Raw genomic sequence first — 14,657 nt, 5'->3', positions numbered from 1 at the left:
ATAGGAAACCTAAGTTGGCCTTGCTCGAGTGCAGTCGCGTTTATTTTCGACGGTCGCGTTTTGCATCGTTATTCCTCGTATTTTTTTTCCTTTCCCGGAATAAAAAATTTTTCGAGAACGGCGTTCGTGTATTAAATGCATACTTTTTCCACGATGCTCATTGTTTGAATTGTGAAAAATGCAATAAAATGGAAATGAAGTATGATATGATACAATGTGAAGAGAAGAAACGGAAAGTTGAAAGTGCAAAATATGCAAGTTAAAAATTGAAACTTTTACAAATGGACGTCGTCATTTTTGTGATTTGGATATTCGGTCGAACGGGTGTAAATTTGTTTGTTTCTACTGACCATAATGGTGTTAACGCTAATCAAAATTTGCGATTTAGAATCGATTGATCAAATCAACCAGTAGTTTAGAAAGTGTTAAGTTCAATGGTTGGTTCAGTTTGTTCATTTTTTGTGCTGGATGGAAGGGAAAGGGTGAAAGAGTGAAAAAAAAAACGCTGAACTATCAACATCATCAAACCATGGAGGCCTACTAGCATTAACACCATTAACAACAGCTAAGTTTATTTCAAATTTCAACTTTTTCTCCCAACTGAAGATCTTTTTTATAAGCATGATTATTCTAACTATTCTTAAGGCATGAATCTGCCAGTACGGTTTCATCGTAAAACGGCAGGAAAGTGTGGTTTCGAATAGAAAAATCTTGTATGTGTGGTGTGTGCGCGAGCGTTCTGCGAAATCGTCCAACGGTTACTTTGATTGCTTTCTAGTTTTTACTGTTACGCCAGGAAAGGTTCTTTTTTGTAATTTTTATTAAAATTGCATAATTAGAGCTCTCGGCGAAATCTTATTTGGTTTTTACTTTTTCTAAACTTAGGAAATTTGAATATAACATTTTTAAAAATATGATAATTTCATGAAATATTTTTACACTAATTACAAATTTTTCGTTTTTGAATTGTGAAGAATCTCAAACGTGCAAATACATATAAATAGGTGAGAGTAAAAGTTCCAAGTGATTGATTACAAGGGATGAAAAGCAACATTTAAAAATCAACACCAATACAGATATCAAGTTAAATAACCAGAAACGAGAATCCCATTTTCATTGACAATAATTCAAATTAATTTTTATCGTTAGAACCATTCACACCATACGCAGATTTCTCGATTGAACTCGAAAGATTTGTGAGGTATTAGAGCAATTTTGTCCAAGGATAAGTAAAAATAGTTATTCGAAAATATACATTAGGCTTTGTCGTGGTGCATTTCCTAGTATATTCGTATATCAGATCAGGCAGTTGATATCCTCTAATATTTTGTAAAAAAATTACCACGATCACATACGTTTAACCTTCCAAAGCCGTTCGCTAAATATCCGTTTCGGGGAAATATGCGTTGTAATTTGATTTCGTTCTCCTGGCTGTAAATGTTAACCGATTTTGATGATATTATATTCATTGTGTAGGTAATTTATTCTAATTACTCAACATTTCAAAATAAAGTCGATATGTATTACCAGGTTTTCAGAAACTTGTTCAGAAAGTTAAAAGTCCGAAAAATCAATTTTATTTTTAAAATACTCATAACTTCTGAGAGCTTTTCTGTATTTAATTATTTCATTGCTGTTTGAAATTGTCAAGAATCCATCTATCCGACAATGTATAGATATGTTGGGGTCCAATGAAAGTTTTTACCGCTATGACAGATCTTCCGGTAGAAAAAATTCTTACTTTAAAAAAACGACATCCAGTTTTGGCTTTGCTTAGCTGTATTTCATTTCTCAATGAACCGATTTTAAAAACTCAAATTTTAGTTTTTTGGCGTTAATTTGATCATTATTTTCATAGAACATACTTGGTCTGTCAAAACTACCAGTTCATCAGTATATTGGAATGATGATAAAGATGTTTGAAATGTGCGCTTCGGGTCATATTGACCCGAACGGCTTTGGAGGGTTAAAAAAATAACTGTTTGTTATTGATCTTGCTAACCGATAGCCTTTCTTATTCATCCTGCTGTTTTACTAGAAATGAAGAAATCAAATGCGAAATTGCTCTTCCGAAAAACACGGCTCTTATTACCGTTCTCCGAAAGAAGATTTGGGATTTTTAATGAAAATTCTTTTTGTTTAAAATTTTACAAGAACTTTTAAAAAAGAGAGACATTCGATAGATCAGTTTTTCGATTGGAAAACTTTTTATTATACATTACATTGAAATTCGAAAACAATTTGAATATTTCTGAGTATTTTTTTAAACGAGGCCAAGATTAGTTACAATAGCATATGGAAAACCAATTCCAATAAAATAATCGTAAAACTTATGAATTATTTTGAGTATGGTAAATGAATAATGAATCAGCATTCGAATATGGTTCTGATTAAGGTTGATTCATGAATGATAATTCTTTCCTTGATTTGTGAAAGTAAGAATACAGTGCATTTAAATGATTTTTTCAAGTTTCCCAGACTTTTGTTTTTGTTCATTGAACTTTATGAGTTTTGAACGTATTTCCTCTGATATTATGTTTTTTTAAATTATTATGGGCTAGGTGACATTTAATGGATTACACCGTAATTGTTCCAACGAAAAATTTATTGATTAAAATGATAAATTATATCACCATAGAATTCTAAATTGATATAAACCAATCAAATCAATTGCATAAATGTGTTATCTAAACAACATTGGTAATAAATTAAGCACTATTTGGAGTTGGTTTCAATAAGTTTAGGGAATGAGCTACTTAATATAACGTTGCGAAAAAAACTTAGTAAGATTTCGAAATTTGTTAAAATTTGCTTACACTCTCTGAAAATAAAAATCTCATCGTTTACTAAATTCGCCTCAATAGGAGAAAATAGGAGTTTCGATAGGAAACTTAGGAATTTTAGGAGCATAGGAGCTTAGGCTTTAGTGGCTACGTCGCTTACCAAGGTGACAGTCCATGCTACATTACCTTTACCCCCAAACACTCAGCGTGAGATTTGTGGAGGGATGGCGTACAGCCGGTCTCCGCAAAACAAATCATCACATGTGCTGCACTTCCCTTCCTTCTATCGACTACATGGACTTGGCCGGCGTCGTTATTGGTTCGTATTGAAAGTGAGATTCTCAAAACTGTACAGTGAGATTGTGATGCTTGTACCCAGCACCTTTCATTTGGTTCATTGTGCAATGTTGATTATCTCGAACCAATCACGGAGTGCAACCATTATGCCATTGGCCAGGAGGGGCCGCAGGTGGACCGTAGTTGATAGCAAGCTCAAGCTAGCAAGCTCAAGCTAGCAAGCTCAAGCTCAAGCTCAAGCTCAATAAAAAAAATAAAGTAATTCCTTTCTGTGTGAATGGATTAACCCGATACCGCGTCATTCGTCACAAGCGTGCAGCGAGTCAGTCGGTCAGTCAGTCGGCCAGCAAGCGTACTAGCCGAGTAGCGCACAGTTTCCTCGGCAGTTCGAGATCGGGTTGCTCACCGGTGTTGCTTCCGGGTTGCAGACCTCCGGACAGGTCTGCACATTTGGCGACCGTTACAGGTAATTTCTTGTTACATTGCATAAAAACAAGAAATTATAAAAACCGAAAAAATACCGAACCGAAAAAGTAAACAAACGTGGTCATCGATTCACGCTGAGTTTATTTTCATCAAACTTGATTGAAAATCAATCAGTTTGTTAATTACCGTGATAAAATGAGTAATTCGAATACTCATTAAGTGACATGTAGTTACCGGCGGGTTGTGAAATAATACCGAAACTGGAATTGGTGAATTAAGTATTGAAGTTTCGTTGAGAAGACAACATGAAATAAAAATTAAATTTTAAGCAAGTCGTGAGGACAGCTTGATCATGTTAACAATTTCAAGCGGGTTGAGAGGACAGCTTGAAATTGGAAGGCAAGTTGAGAGGACAGCCTGAACGTATCGATAGAAATTTCAAGCGAGTTGAGAGGACAGCTTGAAATTGGAAGGCGAGTTGAAAGGACAGCCTAAACGTATCGATAGCAATTTCAAGCGAGTTGAGAGGACAGCTTGAAGTTGAAAAGCGAGTTGAGAGGACAGCCTGAAAGTACCGATAGCAATTTCAAGCGAGTTGAGAGGACAGCTTGAAATTGACAGGCGAGTTGAGAACACAGCCTAAACGTATCGATATAAATTTCAAGCGAGCTGAGAGGACAGCTTGAAATTGTCAGGCGAGTTGAGAGGACAGCTTAAAATTGAATGGCGAGTTGAGAGGACAGCCTGAAAGCATCAATAGAAATTTCAAGCGAATTGAGAGAACAGCTTGAAATTAGAAGGTCGGTTAAGATGACAGCTTGAAATAAGATTGAAATTTAAAGCGAGTCGAGAGGACTACTTTCAATTTGAAAAAAATCGTGTTGACTTTTTGAAATTAATTTGAAAATCTAGCGAGTTCGGAGAACAGCTTGAGAAATGATGCACCTATGAGCGTGTCGAGGGGACAACTTGAAAGAAAGAAGAAAGGGTATCAAGAGGACAGATTGAAGATTGCTTATAATAAGAATGAACAATAAAGCGTGTCCAGGTGATAGCTCGTATAAATTGATGTATTGATTTCATGCGAGCTTACAGGATAGTTTTGAATTGACAAAACACAATTTAAAGAACAGTTTTCCCATTCAAGGAATAAACTCGAACTAAACAGTTTGATATAAGAACTATGGAACGTTTCGAGAGAGCAGCTCGATAGGATTTCAACTGAGTAATAACTGCTCCTGGAAACGAAAAGTATGTTGAGAGGACGGTTTCGGTATCTCATTAAATTAATAAATAAGTTGATTGAGGAGACAGCTTGAGATAATAGAAAACAATGAGAAAGTCTAGAAAACAGCCAGAACAAATAGTTTGAAATTTCTAGCGCATTAAGTTGACAATTGAAAAAAAAATGAAAAAGTGTATGTCGAGTTTTAAGGGTGAATAGCAAACCTCGATAGCATCTTGAGGGAACAGTTATAGTTTTTAAAGCGCCGAGAGGTCATTTCGTAATTTTACCGATTTGAACCAAGCGGGTTGTAGGAAAGTTTGAGAAAAAAAAAATACAAGATGAGTACTTACAATATACAAAAGTACAATACAAAATAAACCATGTTTTGTGCGTGAGCTTTGAGCTTATCCTCATGAATTTGGATCGAAATACACAATTAGTTCGTTAGATATCACAATTAGCCAATTAGAAATTCATCACACGGGTTTTTCCCCGGCAAGTTTTTGTATATCGCGATTTAATAATATTTTGATGCAGTTGATAACTGAAGCTTTAACGCTGGTAGTTTACAATCTTGCCAACCAGAAATGGTAAAAAAAAAAATTATATCAATTCAACAAACACTTTGGCAGTCGACAGCCCTTGCTGTTGTCCGGTACCGATACTTGGAAGATGTTTGTTAGACGTCTGGTCAACATGATATATCGTCAATGAATGTCGCCGGTGCTGATTCAAACAAAAACTCCGGTTTTAGGATTCAGCGACAATAGCTAAAATTCACGTTAAACTTAGATCCATCATCTTCATTCTAACTGCCCGCAATTAAATTTTAAAGTTTCGTGATATGCAGTTAAAACGAGAAAATGAATGAAAGAAATATGGAAAATAGGTTTTCTCGATTAAACTCAGATTTCAAATGAGTAATCGTTGATTTATAATACCATTTTATAGATTATATGTTAACCGTGTATCAAATCTGTGGAACGCAAACAAAAAAAAGGCAATATAGAAACAAACGTGTGACTAAGTTTGAAACCACTACAACCCAACTTGCTTGCATAGTGTTATAAAATATCTATTTGAGTTTTTCATAGTTCGCAATTTTTTGAATAATTGTCGCTTAGCTAGTCGATGATCAAATAGAGATCTAATTTCATCGAAGTGTTCAGGATGATTTCGTTCAACGGAAATTGAAAGAGAGGTGGAAATGAGATATGAAAGCATCGGCCATGAATTGTAGCGCAAGTTGTTTGTACCTACTTCACATCAGTCCATCTATGCATCCTGGCAAATGCCAAGTAGACGAGTTTTCTAAAACAAAAACAAACTTATTGTCGATTTGCATTTTTTTTTTTAATTAATAAAAAAAAAAACGATTTCAAAACAGTTTCTTTTTAATTATATTAAATCATTTTGTTTGGGATAGGAGGGGGATGTGTGAATGGATTAACCCGATACCGCGTCATTCGTCACAAGCGTGCAGCGAGTCAGTCGGTCAGTCAGTCGGCAGTTCGAGATCGGGTTGCTCACCGGTGTTGCTTCCGGGTTGCAGACCTCCGGACAGGTCTGCACATTTTTTAAAAATTTTGTTGTCATTTTTGTCTTTTTATTCATTTTTGTCATTTTTGTCATTTTTGTCATTTTTGTCATTTTTGTCATTTTTGTCATTTTTGTCATTTTTGTCATTTTTGTCATTTTTGTCATTTTTGTCATTTTTGTCATTTTTGTCATTTTTGTCATTTTTGTCATTTTTGTCATTTTTGTCATTTTGGTCATTTTGGTCATTTTTGTCATTTTTGTCATTTTTGTCATTTTTGTCATTTTTGTCATTTTTGTCATTTTTGTCATTTTTGTCATTTTTGTAATTTTTTTATTTTTTTTGAAAGAAAACAGTGATACTGGTGAGATCAAAGGACGTTATGAATTCACAAAAATGCCGTTCGGTTCATTCTATGTTCCTACTAGATCACAATGATCAGTTTATTTTTAGTCAGAAGAGCGATGAAAGCAAGGAATTGTTGTAATAAAAAACAAAATATTAGTAAAAATATTGAATATGAAAAGATACCAGTATGTATCAAAATGGTTTATTTCTGAAAATAGGAAACTGCAAGATTGCAATATTAACCTAGGACCTTAAAGAAACTATCTCTATCTAGGCTCAAGCCTAACCATATGTCCACCGTTAAGCTTCAAGCTGACCCCGAACTCATGCCGCATTTCTTTGAAGCGAAGCTCGGTATGAAACCGGAAGGCCCGCACCAGAAAGACGAGTATAATTTTCATGTTGATCATGGCGTAGCGCGATCCGATGCAGTTCCGCGATCCTCCGCTGAATGGTAGAAAGGCGTACGGGTGACGACCTTTCGATCTCTCTGGAGAAAACCGTTCCGGATCAAATTGGTCCGCATCCGGACCCCAGAAGTCAGCAATTCGATGAAGGGCGTATAGTGAAATGGCCAGGAAGTTACCCTCCGGAATGGTGACGTCGTCCAGCTTAACGGGGCCGTGGGTTTGACGCACGATCAACGGCGCTACCGGACAAACTCGCATCGTCTCGTTTAGGAACATCTCCATGAAGGTCAGCTTCTTAAGGCGGGCTATCACAAATTCAATGTCGTTGTCGAATGATTCCGTTTCATCGGGAAAGTGCTCCATGACCTCCTGGTAGAGCCGGTCCTGGTGATGTGGGAACATTCCCATGAACAGACTGACGTAGGCTAAGGTATAGCCGGTAGTGTCACTTGTCTGAAACAATGAAGATTTGTTATGCAACGATCTAGAGGTGTGAAAAACCAGGCTTACCCCAACGAGTACGACCAAGATGTTGTGGGCGATTTCCTTATCTGTCAGCGAATGGGCCACCATCAGCATCTGATCCATAAAAATTTCCGGCTTGTGAACTTTGATCGTGTCCTCATCAACCTTTTCTTGGTTCTTTCGAAGTTTGACCTCTATAACCTTTTTCCTCTTCTGCAACATCTGTAAGATGATTCCAAAAGAATTGAGTTCTTCGAATTTTCCTGGAAAAAAGTGGTTACTTACCCCATAAGTTATGGTCTCACCAAATTTCAGAGATTCCATTTCCAGTCTAAACCTCTCCGTGAACTTGTAGAGAAAGTCCGGATAGAGGTGAGCCTGTAGCATCCGGTGCGAGGTTAGGGTAGCGTATCGATTCAGATGTGTCACCAGTCCGTGGATCTGTTGATCGGTGAGAGAATTCTCTCCAAAAGCAGCGTGAGCTGTTGTCTCCAAACTGCACCCGCTGATGTACTCCTGTATGTCGAATGTGCCCTTGATTTTCCCCAAAGTGCTCACCAACTTGCGAGAGCTTCGTTCCATGATCGGGACGAAGCTGTGGATGATCCTCAAGTTGAACGTAGGGTTCAGCAATTTCCGCTGCACTTTCCATCGATCATCTGTGTGAAAAAATTTATGCTGTGAACTAAACGCGATCACTCATTTTTCAATCAATTGATCACTCACGTTTAGCACCCAGGAGACTGTTTTGCATCCGCAAAAAGTCGTACAAAAACGGTTTGTTCAAACAGTTGGGATCATTCACTATAGCCTGCACAATATCCGGATGGTTGGTTCCGAAAAACATGAATGGTCCGATCCAGGCCTTCGAGATTCGATCGGGAGCCGAAAAGCCCTCGGCAAACATCGTAAATTTCTCAACCGAGTTGGAAAAAACCAATTTGAAGTCATTTTTGAACAACGGATACCGCGTAAAACCTCTAAACGGAATACTCTCGGCATAGCGATACTTCCATTGCAGTAACTTCACGTAAAGGATCACGATCAAGAACAGAAGAAATCCTAGCAGAGGTAACTGAAGGATGAGATCCATCGTTAGGAAGCAGCTTTCGATCCGATCAAAACGAGAGTAAAAGTTTAACTGCGCCTAAAACCGGATCAGCCCAAAACGACCTTAATCAATCGTTAAAATTTCATTGCTCTGGGAAAATTCCTCCCCAACACACGAATATGCCGTTAATCTCGCTCGCGATCAGGCTCCGATCTTTATGCACTAGTTGATGTTCAATTGAAAGATTTTTTCTCATCAATGAAATAGAACTTCATTACCATTCCAAAGTTTATCCGGCCTCACAGCGTCTCTCGCTCCTAACATTTGTTCCGTAAAGATCTAAATTGAAATTAAGTTTGCATGTGAAAAGCCTTTTTCCCCGTTAATCGGAATCGGAACACTTTTCGATCACGCATCGTAGATCAACTTTCAGTTTCGAATCTGAAACCACAGGTCAATCAATGAAATTTTCTCCCACAATAGATTCTTAACAGGAGCAGTCTAATAGTCATTATATCACTATGCGATTACAAACTTGCCAGCCCTTAATCCAAGTGTAGACACATATAATATAGATGTCGATCGCAGCTCATTTAACTTAATTTTTGCGCGCACTTACTCATTCACACACCCAGACACACGCACGAATCTTCGAATCGACAGATGTAAAAAGTAGTTGGTATTAATGTTTCCCGATTGAATCTTAATGCTTGTAGGTGAAATTGTTTGATTAGGTATTTACAGATGGCAATTAGGTAGAGTTAGCTTCCATTAACTAGTCTGGCTTGATTTTCTATAAATTTGTAGATCATCCGCGATCGCGCTTGGAGTAAAAATTTAAAAAGTTTTGATTCAGTTAAAATAAATTGACGCCAAAACCGTCGAAAGCTTTTGGCAGTAAGCTGTTGAGCCAATCTGAACAGCAATTGGACTAAACTTCCTAGCATCCAAAGCTGACATCTTTATATAAACAACTAGGATTTTGGGTAACGTCTCGTTATCGCTTACAACCTAAGTACAAAAAAGATGTGCATGTCTCATCAGTAGTCTTTAGTTAACACGTTCGTGGCGATTTTCGAGTTTGCCAAGAAGCTTAAACATGTGTAGTGAAGTTAATAAATGCCGATTTTTACAACCATCAACAATTGCCTGAGTAAAATTTGTTTACAATGTTTCGAAGGCACAACAAATGGGGGCTGGTAGTGTAATGAGCTGCTTATCGTTATTGTTAGGATTTGTGCGTGTTGACTACTCAACACGTATGTAAACTGATACGCCCGGAGCTTTCTAGGCCCACCGGACAAAAAAGTTCGAAATTGGTGGTCCTCCATTGACAAAGTGGTAAAAATACTTCAGAAGATACATCAAGAGCAATGTGATGAACGAATAAAGAGATATTCTCAAATGAAACGCTAAACAACAAACTGTGACTTAATTTTCAAATTCGAATGGAGTTTGAACATCTGAAAAATGTGAACTTGAACAAACTCTACTATTCACGTAGACTTTATCGTACACCAGTGGAAACTAACTAGACACGAACAAAGATCATAAAGATTATAGCAATTAGAGAACTCTAGAGACTCTAGAAAGTCCTTTAAGGAACTCTGAAGAGTCCCCTCAAGAACTCTGGAGAGTCCCCTCAGGATCTCTGGAGAGTCCCTTCAGGAACTCTGGGAACCCCTCAGGAACTCTAGAGAGTCCTCCAGGAACTCTGGAGAGTCCGCTCAGGAACTCTGGAAAGGCCCCTCAGGAAATCTAGAGATAAAGAGACTCTAAAGAGTCCCCTCAGGAACTCTAGAGAGTCCCCTCAGGAACTCTAGAGAGTCCCCTCAGGAACTCTAGAGAGTCCCCTCAGGAACTCTAGAGAGTCCCCTCAGGAACTCTAGAGAGTCCCCTCAGGAACTCTAGAGAGTCCCCTCAGGAACTCTAGAGAGTCCCCTCAGGAACTCTAGAGAGTCCCCTCAGGAACTCTAGAGAGTCCCCTCAGGAACTCTAGAGAGTCCCCTCAGGAACTCTAGAGAGTCCCCTCAGGAACTCTAGAGAGTCCCCTCAGGAACTCTAGAGAGTCCCCTCAGGAACTCTAGAGAGTCCCCTCAGGAACTCTAGAGAGTCCCCTCAGGAACTTTAGAGAGTCCCCTCAGGAACTCTAGAGAGTCCCCTCAGGAACTCTAGAGAGTCCCCTCAGGAACTCTAGAGAGTCCCCTCAGGAACTCTAGAGAGTCCCCTCAGGAACTCTAGAGAGTCCCCTCAGGAACTCTAGAGAGTCCCCTCAGGAACTCTAGAGAGTCCCCTCAGGAACTCTAGAGAGTCCCCTCAGGAACTCTAGAGAGTCCCCTCAGGAACTCTAGAGAGTCCCCTCAGGAACTCTAGAGAGTCCTCTCAGGAACTCTAGAGAGTCCCCTCAGGAACTCTAGAGAGTCCCCTCAGGAACTCTAGAGAGTCCCCTCAGGAACTCTAGAGAGTCCCCTCAGGAACTCTAGAGAGTCCCCTCAGGAACTCTAGAGAGTCCCCTCAGGAACTCTAGAGAGTCCCCTCAGGAACTCTAGAGAGTCCCCTCAGGAACTCTAGAGAGTCCCCTCAGGAACTCTAGAGAGTCCCCTCAGGAACTCTAGAGAGTCCCCTCAGGAACTCTAGAGAGTCCCCTCAGGAACTCTAGAGAGTCCCCTCAGGAACTCTAGAGAGTCCCCTCAGGAACTCTAGAGAGTCCCCTCAGGAACTCTAGAGAGTCCCCTCAGGAACTCTAGAGAGTCCCCTCAGGAACTCTAGAGAGTCCCCTCAGGAACTCTAGAGAGTCCCCTCAGGAACTCTAGAGAGTCCCCTCAGGAACTCTAGAGAGTCCCCTCAGGAACTCTAGAGAGTCCCCTCAGGAACTCTAGAGAGTCCACTCAGGAACTCTAGAGAGTCCACTCAGGAACTCTAGAGAGTCCACTCAGGAACTCTAGAGAGTCCCCTCAGGAACTCTAGAGAGTCCCCTCAGGAACTCTAGAGAGTCCCCTCAGGAACTCTAGAGAGTCCCCTCAGGAACTCTAGAGAGTCCCCTCAGGAACTCTAGAGAGTCCCCTCAGGAACTCTAGAGAGTCCCCTCAGGAACTCTAGAGAGTCCCCTCAGGAACTCTAGAGAGTCCCCTCAGGAACTCTAGAGAGTCCCCTCAGGAACTCTAGAGAGTCCCCTCAGGAACTCTAGAGAGTCCCCTCAGGAACTCTAGAGAGTCCCCTCAGGAACTCTAGAGAGTCCCCTCAGGAACTCTAGAGAGTCCCCCTCAGGAACTCTAGAGAGTCCCCTCAGGAACTCTAGAGAGTCCCCTCAGGAACTCTAGAGAGTCCCCTCAGGAACTCTAGAGAGTCCCCTCAGGAACTCTAGAGAGTCCCCTCAGGAACTCTAGAGAGTCCCCTCAGGAACTCTAGAGAGTCCCCCTCAGGAACTCTAGAGAGTCCCCTCAGGAACTCTAGAGAGTCCCCTCAGGAACTCTAGAGAGTCCCCTCAGGAACTCTAGAGAGTCCCCCTCAGGAACTCTAGAGAGTCCCCTCAGGAACTCTAGAGAGTCCCCTCAGGAACTCTAGAGAGTCCCCTCAGGAACTCTAGAGAGTCCCCTCAGGAACTCTAGAGAGTCCCCTCAGGAACTCTAGAGAGTCCCCTCAGGAACTCTAGAGAGTCCCCTCAGGAACTCTAGAGAGTCCCCTCAGGAACTCTAGAGAGTCCCCTCAGGAACTCTAGAGAGTCCCTCTCAGGAACTCTAGAGAGTCCTCCTCAGGAACTCTAGAGAGTCCCCTCAAAAACTCTAGAGAGTCCCCTTAGGAACTCTAGAGAGTCCCCTCAGGAACTCTAGAGAGTCCCCTCAGGAACTCTAGAGAGTCCCCTCAGGAACTCTAGAGAGTCCCCTCAGGAACTCTAGAGAGTCCCCTCAGGAACTCTAGAGAGTCCCCTCAGGAACTCTAGAGAGTCCCCTCAGGAACTCTAGAGAGTCCCCTCAGGAACTCTAGAGAGTCCCCTCAGGAACTCTAGAGAGTCCCCTCAGGAACTCTAGAGAGTCCCCTCAGGAACTCTAGAGAGTCCCCTCAGGAACTCTAGAGAGTCCCCCTCAGGAACTCTAGAGAGTCCCCTCAGGAACTCTAGAGAGTCCCCCTCAGGAACTCTAGAGAGTCCCCTCAGGAACTCTAGAGAGTCCCCTCAGGAACTCTAGAGAGTCCCCTCAGGAACTCTAGAGAGTCCCCTCAGGAACTCTAGAGAGTCCCCTCAGGAACTCTAGAGAGTCCCCTCAAAAACTCTAGAGAGTCCCCTTAGGAACTCTAGAGAGTCCCCTCAGGAACTCTAGAGAGTCCCCTCAGGAACTCTAGAGAGTCCCCTCAGGAACTCTAGAGAGTCCCCTCAGGAACTCTAGAGAGTCCCCTCAGGAACTCTAGAGAGTCCCCTCAGGAACTCTAGAGAGTCCCCTCAGGAACTCTAGAGAGTCCCCTCAGGAACTCTAGAGAGTCCCCTCAGGAACTCTAGAGAGTCCCCTCAGGAACTCTAGAGAGTCCCCTCAGGAACTCTAGAGAGTCCCCTCAGGAACTCTAGAGAGTCCCCTCAGGAACTCTAGAGAGTCCCCTCAGGAACTCTAGAGAGTCCACTCAGGAACTCTAGAGAGTCCACTCAGGAACTCTAGAGAGTCCACTCAGGAACTCTAGAGAGTCCACTCAGGAACTCTAGAGAGTCCCCTCAGGAACTCTAGAGAGTCCCCTCAGGAACTCTAGAGAGTCCCCTCAGGAACTCTAGAGAGTCCCCTCAGGAACTCTAGAGAGTCCCCTCAGGAACTCTAGAGAGTCCCCTCAGGAACTCTAGAGAGTCCCCTGAGGAACTCTAGAGAGTCCCCTGAGGAACTCTAGAGAGTCCCCTCAGGAACTCTAGAGAGTCCCCTCAGGAACTCTAGAGAGTCCCCTCAGGAACTCTAGAGAGTCCCCTCAGGAACTCTAGAGAGTCCCCTCAGGAACTCTAGAGAGTCCCCTCAGGAACTCTAGAGAGTCCCCTCAGGAACTCTAGAGAGTCCCCTCAGGAACTCTAGAGAGTCCCCTCAGGAACTCTAGAGAGTCCCCTCAGGAACTCTAGAGAGTCCCCTCAGGAACTCTAGAGAGTCCCCTCAGGAACTCTAGAGAGTCCCCTCAGGAACTCTAGAGAGTCCCCTCAGGAACTCTAGAGAGTCCCCTCAGGAACTCTAGAGAGTCCCCTCAGGAACTCTAGAGAGTCCCCTCAGGAACTCTAGAGAGTCCCCTCAGGAACTCTAGAGAGTCCCCTCAGGAACTCTAGAGAGTCCCCTCAGGAACTCTAGAGAGTCCCCTCAGGAACTCTAGAGAGTCCCCTCAGGAACTCTAGAGAGTCCCCTCAGGAACTCTAGAGAGTCCCCTCAGGAACTCTAGAGAGTCCCCTCAGGAACTCTAGAGAGTCCCCTCAGGAACTCTAGAGAGTCCCCTCAGGAACTCTAGAGAGTCCCCTCAGGAACTCTAGAGAGTCCCCTCAGGAACTCTAGAGAGTCCCCTCAGGAACTCTAGAGAGTCCCCTCAGGAACTCTAGAGAGTCCCCTCAGGAACTCTAGAGAGTCCCCTCAGGAACTCTAGAGAGTCCCCTCAGGAACTCTAGAGAGTCCCCTCAGGAACTCTAGAGAGTCCCCTCAGGAACTCTAGAGAGTCCCCTCAGGAACTCTAGAGAGTCCCCTCAGGAACTCTAGAGAGTCCCCTCAGGAACTCTAGAGAGTCCCCTCAGGAACTCTAGAGAGTCCCCTCAGGAACTCTAGAGAGTCCCCTCAGGAACTCTAGAGAGTCCCCTCAGGAACTCTAGAGAGTCCCCCTCAGGAACTCTAGAGAGTCCCCTCAGGAACTCTAGAGAGTCCCCTCAGGAACTCTAGAGAGTCCCCTCAGGAACTCTAGAGAGTCCCCTCAGGAACTCTAGAGAGTCCCCTCAGGAACTCTAGAGAGTCCCCTCAGGAACTCTAGAGAGTCCCCTCAGGAACTCTAGAGAGTCCCCTCAGGAACTCTAGAGAGTCCCCTCAGGAACTCTAGAGAGTCCCCTCAGGAACTCTAGAGAGTCCCCTCAGGAACTCTAGAGAGTCCCCTCAGGAACTCTAGAGAGTCCCCTCAG

General features: G+C 42.3%; 1 protein-coding gene across 1 annotated transcript; it reads right to left on the bottom strand.

Annotated features, from left to right (window-relative positions):
- Window positions 1-6,825: 6,825 nt before the first annotated feature.
- Window positions 6,826-8,617, bottom strand: LOC129743033 (probable cytochrome P450 313a4). The gene is made up of 4 exons (XM_055734977.1): window positions 8,221-8,617; window positions 7,780-8,153; window positions 7,540-7,716; window positions 6,826-7,482 (listed from the first exon to the last, which is right to left on the bottom strand). Exons 1-4 carry the CDS (start codon window positions 8,585-8,587, stop codon window positions 6,886-6,888), a joined length of 1,515 nt encoding a protein of 504 aa, XP_055590952.1. The 5' UTR covers window positions 8,588-8,617; the 3' UTR covers window positions 6,826-6,885.
- Between the last annotated feature and the right edge of the window lie 6,040 nt (window positions 8,618-14,657).

Source organism: Uranotaenia lowii, chromosome 1 (assembly GCF_029784155.1).
Source record: "Uranotaenia lowii strain MFRU-FL chromosome 1, ASM2978415v1, whole genome shotgun sequence".
NCBI lineage: Eukaryota > Metazoa > Arthropoda > Insecta > Diptera > Culicidae > Uranotaenia > Uranotaenia lowii.
The sequence above is the reverse complement of the archived record's forward strand: the minus strand, read 5'-3'. Positions and strand labels throughout refer to the sequence as shown.

Coding starts and splice junctions, on each gene's coding strand:
- LOC129743033 (XM_055734977.1), bottom strand. CDS start 8,587: ATGGATCTCATCCTTCAGTTACCTCTGCTAGGATTTCTTCTGTTCTTG. Junction 8,154..8,220: donor CAGTCTCCTGGGTGCTAAAC/GTGAGTGATCAA, acceptor TTTTTCACACAG/ATGATCGATGGAAAGTGCAG. Junction 7,483..7,539: donor TCTTGGTCGTACTCGTTGGG/GTAAGCCTGGTT, acceptor TCATTGTTTCAG/ACAAGTGACACTACCGGCTA.